Here is a 22,017-nt window from a genome sequence, read left to right on the forward strand (position 1 = left end):
AATCATCATTATTAGTATGTTTATAATTTCTAAATGTGGGAATGACCAGATTATTTCCCTTACTAATCATTAACTTAACACTTATAAATGGTGCAAGGTGATCAAATATATCTGACAACAGAATACCACTGTATAACTCTGTTTCAATGTCATTGCACCAGATATGGTCAATTAATGAAGAACTAGAGATTCCAACTCTTGTCGGCTTGTTTATACAAGGATAAAAACAATGACTAAAAAGCACAACAACAAATTCCTCAACAATTCTACTGTTGTCATATCTGAGCAAATCTATGTTAAAATTACCCATGATATACCAAGCATTTTGAGCTTATTTACTATTACTTAATAATTCTGAAATGAAATCAATGAATGTATCTTTGTCTGAGTTTGGTCTCCTATAAACAACACCAACAACACTGATAGTTTTATTACTTTTACATTCAATAAGATGGATTCTAGGGAGTTATCTGCTACACGCATGTTTGGAATACATCAACATTCTGAATAGTAGTTCACATACATGGCAACACCACCTCCTTGCCTGTTCCTATTATTAGTATATGATTTGTACCTTGGAATAGAACACAAATGATCAATATCTGGGGTCAGTCTGGACGAAGTTCAGGGAGCTCTTGCCTCACCTGACATTGAGAGGACTCTCCCTACGTGCTAAGGGGTCTTTGTAATGCTGCATGTGTTAGGAGTGTAATGCTGTATGGTAGTGAGACCTGGGCAGTGAAGGAGGAAGATATTTGCCAGCTCAGACGTACAAAAATGATAATGATTAGGTGGATGTGCAGTGCGTCCCTGCGTCCAAGGCCTGGAGGGGCTGGGTTTACAATGGAAGAGTTGAGAGGTAGGATGGGACTGGAGTGTATTGGTGTTGTGATGAGGAGAGGTAAATTGAGATGGTTTGGACATGTGGAGAGGATGGGGGATGATAATTGGGTGAGGAAGGTGAGAAGTGTTAATATAGGGGGTGGGGTTATGAGGGGTAGACCGAGAAAGACATGGGACGAGGTCATTAAGTGTGACCTCAGGGTTAAGGGACTGAACAGGGAGGCTGCAATGGATCGTGCAGCGTAGAGAGCTGCCATTAGGTTATCAAGGCCGACACATGCAAGCATGTTGGAGCCTTTAAAAACGAAAACGATATATATGTACAGTATGTATTGTTTACACAACTAAGGAACATCCAGATTCACCCAGTTGATGGTATTGTAACTTTTTTTTTTAAGCTATGAAATATGTCTGAAATTGCCTTAGGGTGCCCAGGAAGACTTAAGGTTGATGTACGGGCTATTCCCTGCCATTTCTATAACTATCTGAACTCTCCATAGGGGTGTCTGATTTCATACCAGGCTCAGGATGATTTTGACCACTCAAAAATAAATAAATAAATAAAATATTAAAACTATGAAGTGCAGTAATCTGTTGTTGGTTATGGATTGATAACTGACTGGAACAGCCTCCAATAGGGTCTATATACAGTATGCTTTAAACCAAAATACATGAAAAAAGGAAAGCAAATGGTCTCCAAATGCACCCTAGTTTACAGTACATATGAGACTGACTGCACAATTTACTCCGCATATAATAAATTCAAGAGCACTCGTCCTAATATGACAAAGATCCCTGAACCCTTTCAGCTTAGTTTGTAGCTATGTGTAATCAGACTGGAGGGTTGATTTTAGTACTGTTGCAAAACAAAGACTCATTCCTACCTCATACCTAATGCTAGTTATATTTCATGTTACACTTCAGTATTTAAGTTATGGGGGGGGCTCAGTTCTGTCAAGTGAAAATAATAATATAAACATCCACACATGTAATGAAAGGGTTTTTGTGGGGTTGGAAATACTTGCTGTCATACTTAGCTTTCCCCAGTAATGAACTCTGTCATAGCTTCATTAATATTGATTTCTTGATCCTCAGTGGTGTTGTACAAGACAATGCCCACTCGAGAGCCATCCCTGTCAAAGACAAATGCAAAAAATAGTGTATGTATGAACAAGTGAACAAGTATCACCAGACAGTAACTTCTGGTGTTAATAGTTCTCATTTACTTGCCATTTCTCATGTGTTACCATGCCGTCTAATGCTCCAGAGGGATGCCTGCATTCAGTGACATTGATATAATCATATGATAGAGCTAACTGGCTGTATAAATGTCCCTCATCTCCCTCCATGTTCCCCAAAAGAAGGATGGTAGACTGCAGAATGGTAACTTGAGCCTGCAATCAATCAGATTCAAGACCAACTTGGCTTGGGGGTAGAGTAGCAACAACAGAAAAATACTTTTTTTTTTTTTCCCCTGATACTATAGCATCAGCACTTTTAACCACACAAAGTAATTTCTGTTTTACTGTTGCTGATCCCTAATTCCCTTATTTAGCTCAGGAACACACCTACTAGTGAAGGGGTCAGTGAAGGCTATAACTAACCTTTCCAGTTTTAAAAGAATCTCCTGAGCTGTATAAAATCATGAAGATCATCAAGAATATAATATGCTCTTGCTGTTGAAGCCCCAGGTTCATCTGAAATGTGACCCCAGTGGACTGCAGGCTGATGATGACCTTCTGAAGTCAACCATCCTCCTTTTGCAGAAGCAGGAGAAAGCTGAGGGATGTAGGGATGTTTGCCTAACTGGACAATGCAGCCATATGGTTATTTTGGTGCCACTATATGAAGGCATCCATATACAACACCAAGATAAAATACAGTACTGTATTGTATAAAATACATCTCCAAATTAATGAAGTTGATTTCGTAAACTTCACACTTTCAGCTTTGGCAGGTGGGAGGCATCAAACATCCACTAACCCTATGTAGTGCTGTCTTCAGGCTACTCAATATTACTGTTAACCCCTGAAGACAGCAAATCTCCCAGACCCCCAATCCCCAATTCTGCAAGAAGGGTCCAATTTTTTAATTTTCACCAAAGTAAAATTTTTTCTTACAGGTTTCACAAGCTTGAATTTACACACCTGAAAATGTATGTTTCACTCTCATATGACTTACTGTTACCGCAATATCCACTGTCAAAGAACTTCAAAAATAATCTTTACCCCTCGTGTACAGAGAAAAAAAAATTGCACCAAAGTAAATTATGATCTTATAAATTTTAAGAGACTGATTTTACACACCAGAAAATGTATATTTTACTCTCATATGTCTAATGGTTACTGCACAACTGACAAAAAAAAAAAAAAAAAAAGACTCCTCACTACAACCGAGAATGGAACGTCCCTGTGAAATAAGGGGGAATAGGGAGCTGAAGGGAGTGTGGGGAGCATCAGGAGGGAAGGAATATGTTTGCCACACACACCCAATATGGTCTGAAGGGGGAATGGGGAATAGTTTGGGTGAGAGGGGACACAGAATGCAGGATCCAATGAGACAAAGAGAGGTGGAGACATGGGATGGGGAAGGGGGGTTCCCAAACCCGGGCAGGGGGCCGGATCATGCCTCCCACCACCTGATCTCTTAGTTCCCACTGGCCAGGTCCCATATATGTCATAAAAGTGGCGGTGCTACCTACCGCCAGTTTTGGGTAGCCTCTGTATTATTGACAGCCATAGGACTATGCAAAACTTTCCGTAACTGTCATTCAACAGCCATAGGTCTTTAGGGGTTAGTGACAAGCCAAAGGGTTATACTGTATGGTATTAATAATATTCAAGGTTGCAAGAGGCAGACCAAGAAAGACCTGGGATGAGGTCACAGACTGTGACCTCAGGGATATGGACTGGCTAGGGAGGCTCCCTGAGATCAAACAGCATGGATAGCTGCCATTAAAAGACTGAAGATGATGTATGCAAGCATGCTGGAGCCTTTACAAATGAAATGACACAATTTCATCTGCAACTCAGAAAAACATTTACTATACTGGATGGTAACTTTATAACCAAATAACAGCTGATGATTAGTCAAAGTGTTCCAACTGGATAGGGTCTACAAGGGTTTACATGCAAGAAGTGACGGGTCTGCTGTTCAAATAATGCCACTCAGGCCAGTGAGACTGGCTGCTCTCACTTTAAATATCAGGACTAAGTTGCCTAGCCCTGGTCACCTACACTTCTGATATGGTAGAAAAGGGCTGGATTAGGGATGATAAATCGACACTTTTTGCCTCATGAATGCATCTGTGTGTGAACCTTGTCTGCATTAACCCCTTTATGCCAAAAATCAATATCTTATTCAACTTAAAAAGAAATCTCATACTGAATGTTTAACCCTTTAACCGCAGGCACTGTTTTGACCCGACTTGCCCACCCCCTCGCTTGGGTTCCAGCCAAAATGTAAACAAACTTTAAACCTTTATAATTCTGCACAGAATAATGCTAGAGCGAAAAATAAGGTACCATTAGAAAGTACTAACCTTCAGCTTTGCAATGGTGTAGGTGTCATGACTTCATGGACTTTCACTGGGCAGGCAGTGCCATTAGAAGTGAGCGATCTAAAACCACTATTTTTCGCCCTACACACCTTTACCAAATGCCAACCACACTCTGATAATAATACTGTAAACATATATGAACACTGCACATACAATAAACACCCACTCTGTGTTCACTGAGGCAGGTAAAAGGCACTGTAATTGCCTGCACTTTACTGCCACATCAGCAACATTATCACTCACAAATCTGGACAGACACTGATGCGTGTTTAGGCAGGGATGTGGGGGGCCCCGGGGGGTGGGAGGAGGAAGGTGGGGGTCAGCTGGAGTGAAAGAACTTAATAGCTACTCTCCCTTGAAACACTTGGCCCGCGGAAAAAACGCGCGGTATTCAAAATATTCACAAACATTCCAGAATGACACCTGCGGTTTGGTCTAGTTTTTTCAATGTCATTCTGGAATGACACCCGCGGTTAAGGGGTTAATGAAGAATGTATCTACACTTTCCAGGTCAAAATGTCTCATAAATGGAACAAAATCATCAGAAGGTAGCAGGAATACAATGAATCATGCAGCATCACCAATGTGAAGTGGTTCAGGGCAATATCAGCAGAGCTTACAACATTCCATCTATGAATTTTAAACTGCAGGCTTGACACATTCAAAATCTAGTGTGTGGTTTGAATACTGGATTCAAGTCCTTCACCTTCCTGGCATAGGCTGCCGTGAACTTTGCATCCTTACAGGAATACATGAGAGTGGGAGGTGTATGTTACAGAAAGGACAGCCTGCTGGCAGAGGACAGGGTGACATGGATGCAATTCACCTGGCCAGACTGAGATGTCTGGCAACAGATACATGATAGAAAAAAGGGAAAGTACAAGATATGATTGGCCTCAGCTGAGCGTTAGGCCTGACAATTTTAACCTCTTCACTCAGATGATGATTTTTTTGCATTAATCTCTTGGTGATAGCACACTTTATCATCATGGTTTTCATTATTGTTGCTAGATTAAAATCTGCACTAACCAAAGCCAACACATGCAAATGTTACAGCGTCATAAATGATACGAACATTATAACCTTGAATTACTGTACCTGTCAACCTCCATGATCTTTGCCACGAGAGTGCAGCCAGAGACCAGCTTCTGTAGATACTTGATGGCATCCTCATTCACAATGTCTGAGGGGACTGGCACTCCTATTAACCAACACTCCAAAGTCTGAGAAGAGAGAAAGAGAGAGAGAGAGAGAGAGAGAGAGAGATAAAACACATGCATCTTCACTAAGAATTAGTCTTCAACTACAAATTAATATTTTTTTGTACATTCACTCCAACAAGTATCTGAAAATTTCTGTCTTAATATTTTGAAACACTGGACAAAGCATCTAAAAATAATTGATCAATGGTTAATGACTGTGTATGCATGCGGTTTTTCTCACAATGGTGCACAGAGGGAACTTTAAACACAATACAAAATATTCATTCAAAATTAGTTGCCTTTAGATTAAAACATGAAGTGCAACAATGCTCATTACCACATTACTCATCATCTGTTTTCACATACTCTTTGGAAACTGTGTACATAAACACTTTATTGACAACAAATTATGTAGGCTTGGCATTCTACTTCTCAGGGAACATTACAGTATTCTGATACCAGCCAGCAGGTTACACTACTCAAGATTATGTCACCATTATACCATTTGGCTGTTATTTCATAACTGTTTAATCCAGTACCGCCATGTAGTTAGGTGCGCACCTTGACTTCAATAATATCTGACTGATTATCTGCATCTGCAGAAAGAATGCTCATATGCTAGTATCACGATAGTTGTGGGAAAATGGTGTCTCAGATCTAAAGAATGTAATATACAGCTAAGGTGAAACTTAGAAAAGAACTGGAGACGTGTAAGGCAGTACTATACAGTGAAAAATTGCTGAAAAACAAGTGGTAGCAGTAGAATAATGCAGAAGTCGAGGGATGGGGGTCATGTGAGGGGAAGCTCCCCACATACAGCTCCTGACAATAGGGTGGAGTCAAAGGCTTTTTGTCTCATCAACTCTCCTCCTCTTACCAGCTCCCTTTAACCTCTGTCTCTTTGCAGCACTGCTGCATCTTTATCTCTTTTTCTATTGCTACTTCAATGGTCACTGCTCCTCTGAACTGTCTGCTGGCATCCCTCCACCTCTACGATGAGTGTGTAGCACCCGACTAGCATCAAACTCTCATCCCTTTTCTGTCCAACTCTCTAATGCAAGAGTTAACTGTTACTCCCACTCCTTCATTTATGCAACAGGTCAACTCTGGAACTGTCTCCCTCTGTCTGTATTCCCTAATTCCTATGACCTCCAGTCTTTCAAATGCAGTGTGTCCAGGCATTTCGAAATGAATGGATCTGGAATTTGTCTCTCTCTCTCTCTCTCTTTTTTTTTTTTTTTCTTGGAAGGAATGGTTTGCATGCTCTGGCCTTTGGTTCCTTCTTTCTTGCTTAAAAAAACAAAAAAAGATTATGGTGACTGAAATGGAGAATGGATGGATATATTTACAAAGTACTGCAAAGCATGCAAAGACAGCTTGGTCAGGAATGCTAATATGTGGTGATGTCGTAAATGTATCAGTTAAGTAAAGAAACAGCACGGCAGGATGGGCAAACAGGATAAGCAGAGGAAAAGGAAAAGAAGACATGGATGGGAAGAGGTGTGTCTGATTTTTTTTTTTTTTTTTTGATTTTTTTTAGTGGGTTACTTTCTCTCTCTCTCTCTCTCTCTCCCTTTCCTCCACTGCAGATTTCATCATATGCAAATTATGCACACTGAATTAGCTGTTCTCATTATTCTAGCTATCTACAGTAAAAGTCCCATTATTCGGCATCTATGGGACCAGGATGATGCCGAGATATTGGATTGACCGAATAATCAAAAACCTACCCACTCAGTACCTTAAATATATTGGTGAACACTGTCATCACCACTTATGGTATTACAACTGTTTGGAGAAAGTATACTGTACAATACTGCAATCAATACAGTACTGTACCTGAATCTGAAATATATATATATATAAATTAGTGAACATATACAAATGTAATGACACAGTAGGCATACAAGTCAGATAACACTTCCTGGATGGCCGAAATGATAAGTAATATTACCTACCAGCTCAGTACATCACTTGTATTGGTGAACTCATCACTACTTATGTTATTACAAATATGTTTGGAGTGAGTGCTGTATACAGTATTTTTTCCAAACACAAAATAAAACAGTCGGAAAATTGCATAAAATAAAGTGAAGGAATATGAATTGGTAAGGTCTTTCTGATGAAAGTTAATCTTACATTTAGCATTCATTCTTTTCTTCGTTTTTTTTTGTTTACATGTGAAAGGGAGAGTATTGATGGAAACAGTAATGTATTCCATTAACCCCTTAATAACCTCCGGCATTGAACAACCCATTACAGTAAAAAACTGTGAACAATTATGGGAAGGGAACGAAGGTCACTGGCATGTTTACACGACTCTACGATACGATTCCAAGCTGTCAGAGGGTCGGATAATCTCAGATGTTTTCGCCCATTTGGTAAATGCACCGTAACTTTGTAACTTCTCCCATGAATCATAGCATGGGTTTAGGAAACTAAATAACACATTGTTAGGTGCACCAGATGATTATCTTCACATCTTTAAGAAAATGGAAGAAATTTAATCCCTCTGAGTACGTAGAGTAAGTTTCTTCCATTCTTCTATCAATTTGTTTTTCTTAAAGACGTGAAGATAATGGTCTGGCTCACCTAGCAATGTTATTTAGCTTTCCAAACCCTTGCTATGATTCGCTATGCGTCAGGGGAAAACTTATAAAGTTACGGGGCATTTACCAAATGGGCGAAAACATTTGAGATTAACCAACCGCCTGACTACTTGGAATCTTAGCATAGAGTCGTGTAAACGTACCAGTGACCTTCGTTCCCTTCCCATAATTGTTCATTTTCTTTATAGCTCACACTGACTTGATATCACTGACATCGGTACTGTAAAGGGTTGTTCAGTGCCGGAGATTATTAAGGGGTTAATGGGATATATTACTGTTTGCATCAGTACTCTCTTTCACATTAAACACAAAAACGAACAAAAGAATGAGCACTAAATGTGCGTTTAACTTTCATTAGGGAGACCTTAGCAATTCATATTCCTCCAGTTTATTTTTAAGTATTTTTCTGACTTTAGGTTAGGTTAGGTATGGTTAAATTATTAGGTACAGTTAAACTCGGTTAGATTAGGTTTAGTTAAACAGGACAGTCCCTTCCTCCATTATGCTGAGGAATAAAAATACTAGAGCTGTCACAGCCGTACAGCTAAAAACAATGGGGAAACTAATTTAACAAGCACCATTATTTATGGGTAATGCATTACAGTATCAGTGATTCATGGGCTACGCAATTACCAGTAAATGACACTTTCAGGAATGCGTCAAGAATGAACGAATTTCAAGAATTAGCGAGGGGGCTTGGAACGTAACCCTCGCTAATTTGGAGGGGGTGGTTACTGTACTGTATGATACTATCCAATATTGTAATCAATATAATACTATACCTGAGTCTGAAAAAATATAGAAATTAGTGAACATACAGAAGTGTAATGAAACATTAGGCCTACAAGTCACAGATAACACTTCCTGGACTGCCGAGATGATTCCGGACATCTGCCGAACAATCAAAGATTTTCGTAAATGGGACTATTTCTCAAAACTGCCGAAATGTCGGATATACCGAATAATCAGCTGCCGAATAATGGGACTTTTACTGTATTGCCAGATGCCTTAATCCCATAAGGGGTGGCCACAAATAAATTGCCTCCATATCGACCTGACCCCCAGCTCACACCTCCCTCTCTCGTATACCTCTCTACTCCATCCATCCATCTCATCCTCGGCCTCCCTCTTCCTCTCCCCCCCCTCCATCTGACTCACATACACTCTCCTTGTTAGTCTCTTGTTCTCCATCCTCCCCACATGTCTAAACCACTTCAATGTATTTCTGCTAATGTTTCATATCACATCCATACCACAACACTCCTTCACTTCCTTATTTGTCAGTCTGTCTCTCCATGCAACTGCACATGCTCCTCTCAAATAACTTGTTTCTGTTTCGTAATAAAAAATAAAGTTACTAACATACCTGTGGAGCCAAGTGAGAGAACTGAACAGCCAGTGGATACAGCTCATTACCTTTCACCCACTCACAGAAACCAAAATCGAGGAAGAACACCTGGAAAAATGTCAATGATTTTCACAATGGCTATAAAAGAAAGAATACTTAAATGCCAAAACTTTTTAAAATAAACAAAATGAAGAAGAACACCTGTAAAAGCATCAATGATTTTCACAATCATTAAAAAAATAAATAAATAAATAATATAAAAGTCCATGATTTTTATAATTACCATACAAGAAAGAACACCTCAAAAAACATAAATTATTCTTACTCTAACCATGAAAGCAAGAGTATATCAATTATTCAATGATATTCCAAAAAACTCATTAAAAAAAAGGAATACGTCAAAATATGTAAATGATTTTCTATCTATCAACTGGCAGACGCCTTAATCCCATAAGGGGTGGCAACAAACAAATTGCCCCTATGTCACGCAGTCCCCTGCCATTTCACTGCCTTGCTCCCAGCTCACACTCCCCTCTCTCATATACCTCTCCACCCCATCCCTCCATCTCAATCTTGGTCTCCCCATCCCTCTCCCCATTCCATCTCATCCTTGGCCTCCCCCTCCCTCTCCCCCACTCCATCTCATCCTTGGCCTCCCCTTCCCTCTCCTCCCCTCCACCTCACTCACATACACTTTCCTCGTTAGTCTTTCGCTCTCCATCCTCCCCATATGGCCAAACTACCTCACTGTATTTCTCCTAATGCTTTCTATCACATCCACATCCAGACCACAATGCTCCTTCACTTCCTCATTTGTCAGTCTGTCTCTCCATGTAATTCCACATGCTCCTCTAAAATAACTCATTTTAATTGCTCTCACTCTTGACTTGTGTCCTTCCAACAACATCCAAGCTTCACTTCCTTACATTACAGTTGGAATAACAATGCTGTCATGCAAAGACTTTTTTACTTCCATGCTCACTTTCCTGTTTATCACTCCTTTCAAAGAACCAGCAACCTTTCTTCCTTGTCATACCCTTTCAAGCACTTCATCCTCCAAACTTCCACCATTCTTACTCATCACACTACCCCAGTGACGACCTGGGTCGTCATGCATTTGTCAACCTCTGACGTCAGTAAGACGACTTTGCCCGTCATCCGATGTAATCTCTAAAGAAATATTTAGGGAGTCGTCATTTTTCTTGGATGACGGGCAAAAGCAGGCAGAGCTGAGCCTGCCACAGTTAGTGCATGCATGCTCACTTGGTTTGCTTGGCTCAGTGTGGTGTGAGGTTCCTCACAGGTAGGATGTACAGATCTTGACCTCCTGCCAAACACTTATACTCCTTTTTCTCGCATATATATGTGGCGTTATTATTTAAGAAAATACAACAAATAATGCATTATTGGAAAGGAAATTTGTTCTGCTATGTACTGAAGCAAAAAAATATTATTACTTCTTGAACAGTTGTTTTGGGTGAATATTTTTATAAAGGACAGAGAAAAACTTTAGAATGTCAGCTAACTTCTACTCACTTCTTTTCCAATTTATTTTGTATATATTGTCTTTCTGGACAATGTACGACATAGCAAAACTCTTCATCTTCAAAATGTGAGCAAAATGGCCTTTCTGTGATGAATGGTAACTTTCCTATGAGCGTTAGAAGTAAAATACAGCATCTCTATGCGACTGTTCTGAAAGCTATCGAGTGAGAGTTGCGCACACAGCCAGAATTTACGTTCCTCCCTTCACGGGATAAGGCTAAATGCACTCACACTTTCCATTTCCTCCTCATCCAACCTCACTGTACCCGTACATTCAGTGACTTCATTTCTCTTGAAGACCATAACTTTACTCTCCCTTACATTCCCATTTAGATTCCACTTCTTAAACACACTTCTAAACTCATTCACCAAGCCTTGCCGTTCCACTTCATCTTCACTTAACAAAGTATCATCTGCATACAACAGTACAGGGTGTTTCCAAATGCTGCCCTCATTCATTAGGGATGCTCCAACATCCACTGCCCTACCTTGTATCTCTTTTATAATCCCATCCATATACAGACTGAATAACCATGGAGACATAACACATCCCTGTTTCAATCCAACATTCAAAGAGAAAAATTCACTCATTCACTATGCACATGCACTGCAGCCTTAGCACCATCATACTTACTCTTCATGGCACTCAACAACTTCCCATTTACTCCATACATTCTTAATACTTTCCACAATCCTTGTCTATCCACCCTGTCATATGCTTTCTCCAAATCCATGAAGACCGCATACAACTTCTGTCTCCTTTCTAGAAATTTTTCCACTAGAGACCTAAGAATGAATATCTGATCTACATAACTTCTTTCCTTCCTAAAGCCTCCCTGTTCTTCACCTAATTTATCTGTTATTTCCCTAACTCTGTCAGTAAGTATCCTACCATGTACTTTTTCTATTACATTAGGAAGTCAAATGCCACGATGATTACCACACACTTTTTCCCCTTTTCCTTTGTACAGGGGAATAATTATACCTGACTTCCAATCCTCCGGGAGTTTACCTTCCTCCCTGGCCAAATTGCACATCTTCCATATCCATTCTACTACTATCTCTCCAGTATGCTTCAGCATTTCACCACATACTCCATCAATTCACGGGGCTTCCCTCATTTTCACTTTCTTCATTGCTTCCACTACTTCCATCCCACTGATTTCTTCCTCACTTCTCACATCCCTCCTTCTCCCAGTCACTCCCCAGCTACTTATATAGTACCCTTGCATCCAGTACGCGTTTGTCCAGTACTATTCTCGTCCAGTACGGTCAGCAAAAAAATAAAATGATTCATTACTGTAGTACGGATCTGTTGGGCTAGTACAGATCAGGCGCACAAAGTGGCCCAAATCCGAGGAGTTCTTCTCTAGTACCGACGTGCTGCGTCCAGTACTATTACCCGCCTGGGCCAGGAAGATGGCGAACACCGAGAACGTTTCCCTAGTACGGCCATGCCAGTCCAGTACACGTTCCTTGTGACTCGTGTCGTGTGCCAGTCACATTGCAGTATTGAATTTCCCCCTGATGACGAAGATGACTATGTCAGTGTATGACTATGAGGGACTTATGAGGGAGGTTGAGGCAGAGAGGCCTCCTCAGGATCCTGAAGGCCCACCTCCAGTGGGTCAGTAGGACCTCCTACAGCATTGGATACCCGTCCCCGTTCCCCACCAAGCCCATTACCACTCACCTTAAAAGTTGGTAAAATCTTAGTTGTGTCAAAATGTTGTTAACTTGAATTCTGGGAGGACTTTTCCAAGGCTTGTCTGATATTATTCATTTTTTCCATAAGGTCTGTTGTTTGTCCAGTACGGATATGGTCCAGTACATTAGTACTGTCTGACAAAAATACCGTACTGGACGCGAGGGCACTGTACCAGCATTACTTTCATTCTCTATGTTCAACAAATCCTTTTAAAGTGTTCTCTCCATCTGCTCAGTTTTTCTCCCTTCTTCACTAGTAATCTAACATTAATATCTTTCACTCCCCGACTAACTTCTTTTTTAACACCCTAACTCTCTTTACCTCATACCAAAAAATTTTCATACATTCCCTCCACTTTACACTCAAATTCCTTCCAAATTCCTCATATATAGATAGATAGATAGATAGATAGATAGACAGATATATAGATAGACAGATAGATATAGATATAGATATATGTCCCCCAAAGAAAGGGAGGTAGCCAAGACAGAATGACACACCCACAACTTACTCATCCACGCACACATGTTTATTCATATGTAGAGTACAGTAATTCCTCATTTATCTGTCATAACGCAGCCATGGCTCTGTTGCAAGTTTTTATTTTTTTTTTTATTATTATTGTTGGAAGGACACAAGTCAAGAGTGAGAGCAGTGGAAATGAGTTATTTAAGAGGAGCCTGTGGAGTCACATGGAGAGACAGGCTGATGAATAAGGATATAAAGGAGCGTTATGGTGTGGATGTGGATGTGATAGGAAGCGTTATGAGGAACACACTGAGGTGGTTTGGCCATGTGGAGAGGATGGAGGGTGAAAGACTGACGAAGAGAGTGTATGTGAGTGAGGTGGAGGGGGGAAGAGGAAGGGGGAGGCCGAGGATGAGATGGAGGGATGGGGTGGAGAGGTATATGAGAGAGGGGGGTGTGAGTTGGGAGCAGGGCAGTGAAATGGCGGGGGACAGGGCGACTTGGAGGCGATTTGTTTGTGACCACCCCAAACGGGATTGAGGCGTCTGGCAATAGATAAATAGATTTTTTTTTATAACACCATACAACCCTCAACCCATCTGCAGGAGGTTTAACCTCTGCAGAGGAATTATAACCCCAATAAAACCTTATACAGGTCTCCTTCATTATCAATGGGAGTTACATTGTAAAATTCTTACACAACCACTCATATGTTAATGCAATTTTAATTATTAAAAATTCATTTCTTTTATACACAGTCCACCACAGGCTTGCATCATCCACACTGAATGCTTGTAAGTTATGGGTACTAAGAATGCTGTTATTTATCAAAAGTGAGAGTGAGAGGAACACACAGAAATGAGCAGAGATGAAAGCAGGTGACTAGCTACCTAAGTTATGTAACACAAAAGAGACAGGCTGGCACTGTCTGTGAGCATATTTAAATAAACACTTAATAAGTAACAGGCTTAAAGAATATTCTGTTATTTTTTAAAAGTAAAAAAGAGAGAGTACGTGGATGGTTATGAGTAGACCTGAAAGCAGACGGCTCCCTACGTAACTTACATAACACAAAAGAGGCAGGGTGATGCTGCCTCTGTGCATATTTACATAAATATTTATTTTTCCACAGAAAGAGCTACAAGACACTTAGAGTATTTTGCTATATCTCAAAGGTGAGAAAGAGATGTATAGATTGACGTAAATAGAACCGAAAACAGGCAACTAGCTACGTAAGTTACCTCACACAAAGGAGAGAGGTGGCGTCACCTACATGCATTTTTGCATCAATGTTTTATTATTGCATTTTACACGGAAGGAGCTAAAGGCCTGCTCACACGTGCCAGGACAAGGGTAAACAACATTTAGTCTCTACAAAAGCTCAGATAGGAAATCATCATCTCCTTTCGGCTCTCCCCTTAGGGATCGCCACAGCGGATCATCTGTCTCCATCTTACTTTGTCTTTTGCATCTTCTTCTGTTACATCTACCACCTGCATGTCCTCCTTAACTACATCCATAAACCTTCTCTTTGGCCTTCCTCTCTTTCTCCTGCCTGGTAACTCCATTTCCAGCATCCTTCTCCCGACATACCCCTCATCCCTTCACCACACATGTCCAAACCATCTCAGTCTCGCCTCTCTAGCTTTGTCCCCATACTGACGTACGTGCGCTGTCTCTCTAATATATTCATTTCTAATTTTGTCCAACTTCGTCACCCCTTGTGAAAAATGCAACATCTTCAATTCTGCTACCTCCAACTCTGCCTCCTGTCTTTTTGTTAGTGGTACTGTCTCCATTCCGTACAACATGGCTGGCATCATTACAGTCTTATAAACTTTCCCTTTCATTTCTGCAGAGACCCTTCTGTCGCAGATCACTCCTGTCACCTTTCTTCACCCACTCAATCCAGCCTGCACTCTCTTTTATACCTCTCTACCACCCTCTCTGCTACTTTGTACAGCTGACCCCAAGTATTTGAAATCATCTACCTTTGCCACCTCTACACCTTGCAGCCTCACGGTTCCCCTGTCATCTCTCTCATTTACACACATGTACTCAGTCTTGTTTCAGCTTACTTTCATTCCCCTTTTCACTAGTGCATATCTCCATCTCTCCAGCTCTGCCTCGGCTTCCTCCTGACTCTCACTACCTATCACAATGTCGTCCGCAAACATCATTGTCCATGGAGACTCCTGTCTAATCTCATCTGTCAATCTGTCCATCTCCATTGCAAACAAGAAGGGCTCAAAGTCGATCCTTGACGCAATCCCCCCTCCACCTTGAAACTCTCAGTCATTCCAACTGCACATCTCACTGCTGTTACACTATAGTCCTACAGGTCCTTCACCACCCTCACATACTTCTCTGCCACTACTGACTTTCTCATACTGTACCACAGCTTCTCTCTTGGTACCCTATCATAAGCCTTCTTCAAGTCTATAAACACACAATGCAACTCCTCCATCTCCATACTTCTCCACCACCATTCTCAAGGCAAATATGGCATCTGTAGTTCTTCTCTCTGGCATAAAACCAAATTGCTCCTCACAGACCTTCACTTTTCTTCTCAGCCTAGCTTCCACCACTCTTTCCCATATCTTCATTTCATGGCTAATCAGCTTTATACCTCTGCAGTTGCTGCAGCACTGCACATCACCCTTGTTCTTGAAAATCGGAACTAGAACATTTTTTCTCCACTCCTCCGGCATCCTCTCACTGTCGAGGTTTTTGTTATACAATCTGGTAAACCATATCATAGCCATCTCTCCTAAGCTCCTCCATGCTTCCATATACCATCTGGGCCCACTGCCTTACCATCCTTCATCCTCTTCATGGCATTCCTCACTTCCTCTCTGCTGATCTCTTGTACTTCCTGATTCATTACCTCCAACTCTTCCAACCTTCTCTCTCTCACATTTTCTATACTCATCAACTCTTCGAAATACTCCTTCCACCTTCTTAGTACACTCTCCTCACTTGTCAGTACATTGCCATCTGCAATCTTTATCATTCTAACATTCAGCACATCCTGCCCAGCTCTCTCTGCCTGGCTAATCAGTACAGGTCTTTTTCCCTTTCTCTACTATTCAACTTCTCGTACAGCTTCTGGTATGTCTTTTCTTTTACCTTAGCAAACTCTTTCTTGACTACGTTCCTTGTCTCCTTACACTCCCGAATGCTTTCTTCGTCCCTGTGTCTATCCATATTCTTCTTTGCCTGCTTCTTCCTATTTATGCTATCCTGTACTTCCTCATTCCACCACCAGGTCTCCTTGTCTTCCCTCCTCTGTCCTGATGTCACCCCAAGTACCTTCTTGGCTTTCTCCCTCAACACTTCAGGCAGGCAATAAAGAACATAAACCCCACACTCACCTTAATGCACACTACCACAGGATGGCTTACTCTCTGTGGCTAAGATGAAGCAGGCAGCAGGGTGTTGTGGTGAGTGGTGGGTGACTTGAAAAAATCAGTTTCCATGCACGCTGTCGCTTAATGCATCGATTATCACGACATGACAACACAACAGCAAGACTACTTGTCTACTGACTGGCAGTTGTAAGCAGACTGGTGATTTGTGGAGGTATGGAGGGTGACTGAATTGGAGAAGGAGAAAGACGAGGGAGGAAGGCTGGAAAAGGGATTAACTAGGAAACAACCTTGACCAGAAATGCCTTCACTTCACATCGCCCGACTTCACCCAGTCTCACGTGTCTGACTATTCCTAGCAGGGGTGGGCATTCAAAATGGTGCACATTGCTTTTTTTCTATTCATTCCCAGTCTGTGAATTTTCCCTGTTGTTTGATAATCCTTGTTATCTGGATACCATATATCCAGGATTGTACTGTACTGTGATGGATGATTATAGGGTTTAATTGCTGTCTCTCCAACTACTGTATGTAAGTGACATTACAATTCTTGATATTGTAAAAGTTTAAATACACGTCAAATGCTAATGAAGTATTTATCAAGAACCAGTGCTTCTAGGAAACAAAAGACCATATTATCATTGCAATCATTATATACTATTGTTACTGCATTAGTGACCACCAAAAAAATCTACAGAAACTTTCTCATGAAATGCCAGACCTTGACCTGATAAGCAGGGTCCTCTTCGCTAACATCCAGTACACGAACTCTTGAGCAGTCTAGGACTCCTTCCCTGGACTCGCAGACCACTTGTAAACTTCCAATGGCAGGAACACAGGAGTCCAACTTTGAAGGAAGCTTCTTGTAATACTTTTGCATTGCCATATGTAGCAACTCCAGCTCTGTTACTTCCTTTCTATATCGACTCACATCTGAAAGCATTTACAAGCTAAATGACAGTGTACAATCTAATAAAAGCCTACAAATAAGAAAAGGGTATATGGTATACCTGACAGAGTATACTATTAAAAAAAAAAAAAAAAATACAATATGCTGGCACTAAAAAATGCAAAGTAAATGATGGAGGGTAGAAAAACTACACTAAGCACATAAAATATTCAAGAACATATCAGCACATATTACCTGTAGACAATAGTATGTGAAAGTGTATGTAAACCCATAAAAAAAAAAAAAAAAGTATCATTAGGCATGGAGTAGATAGATCTGAGGCTCTTCAGGCAGTGTTATACGGCTGGTGCCCCTACATTCTTGGCCTGTAGGCATGAATGAGTTTATCTGTTCTCGAGGACCACAAACCCAATATAATATATTAGGTGATTACAAGATGATGTCATTACTCTACAGGGACTGGCTGCATCTATGCCATGATGACTGAGTGCTGTGATTGGGGTAGGAGAAGCTTACTCTGAGTACAGAAGTAAACAGGGTTGGAAATAAAATGCACAAGTGCTTATCTCTCTTAATTTTTGTATTTCTTCCTCACTACAATATGTTTGGAGCTCTTGTTTGGCAGAATGAGTTACGTAATGTTTTTAGATCCCAATGCCGCTGTCATCTGTGATGATGACATGATGATGATGGTGGTGGTGTTTTTTTTTTTTTAATTATTAGTCGGGACCAACTGCCTAGCCCCGAGTTCCTATGCTCCTCATGGGGCAATGTAGGAATGGATTTTGGATGGATGGATGGATATTATCATTTTACTATTATTATTATTATTATTATTACTAATATTTTGTTATCATCAAAATAATAATTACCATTATCATAGTTGGTAGGTGGGGGTATCCACCATCCACTGACTCAATGTAATTGTGCTGCTTTGGGTGTCTGCCCTTTCCTCCCTTCCTTCTTTCCCCTTCTGTCTTTCTTTCCTTCATTCTTTCTTCCTCCTTCTGCCTATGGGTTACTCTACATTAAGTGACAAGCCAACAGTTTCCTGTACACCAGTAAACCATTTACTATGCTGGGTGGTAACCATATACCCAAATTATGGCACCTGGTTGTTTAGTGGATAATTATGGTGCTCCAATCGGACTGAGCCGGCATAGGTTCATATTCAAGCAATAGTTGGGATTTATTGCTCACATAATGCTACTCAGGGATGAGTGAGGCTGGTCACTCTCATCTTACATGTCAGGACCAACTTGCCTAGCCCTGTGCTTTTATGCTCCTCATGGGGCAACATAGGATTAGATGATGAATAAATGAATGAATGAATGAATTATTATTATTATCCACTCACTCTATGTAGTGCTGCTCTCTGGTGTCTGCCCTCTCCTGTCCTCCATCCTTCTTTTCTTCCATCTTCTTCTGTCTTTCTTTTCGTCATTCTTTCCTTGTCCTTCTGCCTACGGGTGACTTTACATTCCCTCTTCTGTCTTTCTTTGTTTCATTTTTTCCTCTTCCTTCTGCCTGTGGGTGACTCTACACTAAGTGACATGCCAAATGGTCTCCTGTACACTAGGAAACCATTTACTATGATGGGTGGTAATCATATAACCAAATTTTGGCGCCTGGTGTTTTGGCGGGTAATTACGGCACTCCAGTTGGATTGAGCCTGTGTAGGTTTATATCCAAGGGGTGGTTAGGGTTTATTGCTCATGTAATGCCACTCACAGATAAGTGAGGGTGGTCACTCTCATCTTAAATGTCAGGACCAACTTGCCTAGCCACAGGCTCCTATGCTCCTTATTAGGCAACATAGGATTGGATGATAAATGAATGAAAGAATTATTATTATTATTATTTACTACGCTGGGTGGTAATCATGTAACCAAATTTTGGCGCCTGGTGGTTTAGTGGGTAATTATTGCGCTCCAATCAGATTGAGCTGGTGAAGGTTTATATCCAAGGGATGGTTGGGGTTTATTGCTCACGTAATGCCACTCAGGGATGAGTGAGGCTGGTCACTCTCATCTTAAATGTCAGGACCAACTGCCTAGCCCCGGGCTCATACACTCTTCATGGGGCAACGTAGGATTGGATGATGGATGGATGGATGGATTATTATTACAGTATATGTATATATATCATAACTTACGTCACTCTTACTTTTAGCATATCTAAAGATTCACACAGCAACACTGCATCACATAACTTGCCTCACAGGCATCAGCATCGAACATTCGATGCACTGTCAGCTTCATTCCCACGCCCCACTGTGAGCTTAGAGCCGGCAGTAATAGCCAGGGAGTGGGGATAGTAAGACGTATTCATACAGCAGTCAGACTTATACTGTGCAACCCCTTGTGCCTAACTGTATAATAGTGTTTGAATAGTCAAAGATTATTTTGTTATACCAGACTTTATTTAACCTCCAAGCTGTTCATTACTACACAGTAGTGAAGATATACCAATATACAAGTGTGCTATGAGTGAATAAGGAAGGAGAGGGAAATAAGGGAAATACCAGCAAACGACACAGAATGATCATCAGCAAGCCAGCTACCCCAAACATCGAGATGATGCACATCGCAGTTTTTCATCTCCTACAAATGTGCCAGGCCTGATCTGTGGTGTCTGGTACATTGTTCATTTTGAAAAGATTAGTATTTGAAGGTTCCGTGGCTGAAGTGAGCAACGCTTTATAGTCACAGTGTCTTCTACCAAGCTAAATCCTCGTTCTTAGGTTACACTCGAATCTGTGCATCATTTACACATGTGAACAGGGGTAGCTTACAAGCTAAGCTGCCAGATGTTGTTCATCTCCTAGTTGCAGAGTTACTGTCCCCTTATTACCCCAATCACCTGTCTTCTTTCTTTTAGACTATAGCGAGAAGAGTGACTGATAAACATTATGGCAAAATAAAGAACATTATAACGAATGGGTGTGAGCATGTGCACACTATTTACGTACATAAACCCACACGGCCACCACACCACCAGTACACAGCATACCTCACTCAACTCGCTGCTTTCAGCCTTCAGTTCATTTCTTTCTCCCTTTTCTCCTTTCTCATTCATCAATTTATTATTCTGAACCTTTCATGGTTTTGAGGAAGACTTTAAAATCCATTTGCACCCAGTGTCTTCAATATAGGACAGAAATGGGAACTGTCAAAATTTAATAAAGATGGGAACCCCGGGGTAGGGACCTATGAGCTTGGTGACTATGAGCCAATAGGTAGAGGGCAGTACACTTAGAACCCTTCCAGCACAATCCCTCACGTGGGAACCCTGGGAGCTAATGGGTTAAGCTGCAAATAGTGTCAAGGAAAAAACATTCTCTCACACAGAATCAGGCAAAACAATGTATAAAATCTTCAATAAATGTCATTTTAGAGTTTCTTCTGTCCATAACCAATATCCTGATATTGACGGTAAATATCAGTATAGAAAAAATGAAAATACTGGCAACATATTAGTTCCATGAATTGTATTGGTAGCAGCACCATCCTAAACATACAAGAGACAATGCTGCCAATGAGGCAATTAGAGCCACTGGCTGCACATTTCTTCATTTTTAAATGCTCCAACATGCTTGTATACATCGGTCTTCATCACCTAATGATGGCTCTCCATGCTACTCGATTTCTAGCAGCTTTGCTATTCAGTCTCTTTTCCCTGAGGTCATGCTCAATTACCTTATCCCAGGTCTTTTTTGGTTTACTTCTCACAACCCCACCCCCAACGTTAATGCCTCCCACTTTCTACATCCAGTTATCATCTCCCATCCTCTCCACATGCCCAAACCACCTCAATCTATCCCTCCTCATAACAACACCAATACACTCCAGTCCCATCCTACCTCTTAACTCTTCCATCATAAACCTTGCCCCCCCTCCCCCAGGCCTTGCACTCAAGGACGAACTGCACTTCCACCTAATCATTACCATTTCTGTATGTGTAAGCTTGCAAATATCCTCTTCTTTTACAGCTCAGGTTTCTGTACCATACATCATTACACTCCCAACACATGCCACATACAAAGATCCTTTAGCATGAAGGGAGAGCCCTCTCAATGTCAGGAGAGGCAACAGCTCCCTGAGCTTTCTGCAACCACTCCACAATCTAGCCACAGAGCCCCACCTCCAGCACTTAACATGTCTCTTCCACTCACTAGAGAGACTCACCAGAAAGATCAATCCTTTCATCACTACCAATCTTCACATGCTCTTCCTGACACACTGCACACATGTAATCAACACTGCCTCATAGTCTACCTCTAATACCACTACATCTCTTATGCACCCACTTATCACAAACACTGCACAAGATGGAATTGCTTCCCACGCCCTTGTGGCAAACCATACATGGTCATTTTCCCTCTTTGACAATACTGCCACCAGCCCTAGATACCATCACCCTTGTTTTATCTGCATTTACTCTCATGGCCTTGTGTC

General features: G+C 41.1%; 1 protein-coding gene across 1 annotated transcript in view; it reads right to left on the reverse strand.

Moving 5' to 3' along the window:
• Positions 1-22,017, reverse strand: part of LOC145401908 (tudor domain-containing protein 1-like) — a 116,511-nt gene that overhangs the window by 5,171 nt on the left and 89,323 nt on the right. Inside the window, exons 11-12 of the mRNA XM_080274013.1 lie at positions 17,372-17,553; positions 9,580-9,669 (exon numbers count right to left, since the gene is read on the reverse strand). Coding sequence (XP_080130139.1) covers positions 9,580-9,669; positions 17,372-17,553 — 272 coding nt within the window. The remainder of the gene's footprint in view (positions 1-9,579; positions 9,670-17,371; positions 17,554-22,017) is intronic.

The sequence above is a fragment of the Coenobita brevimanus genome, chromosome 57 (assembly GCF_032717465.1).
Source record: "Coenobita brevimanus isolate Jiangsu-jjx chromosome 57, ASM3271746v2, whole genome shotgun sequence".
NCBI lineage: Eukaryota > Metazoa > Arthropoda > Malacostraca > Decapoda > Coenobitidae > Coenobita > Coenobita brevimanus.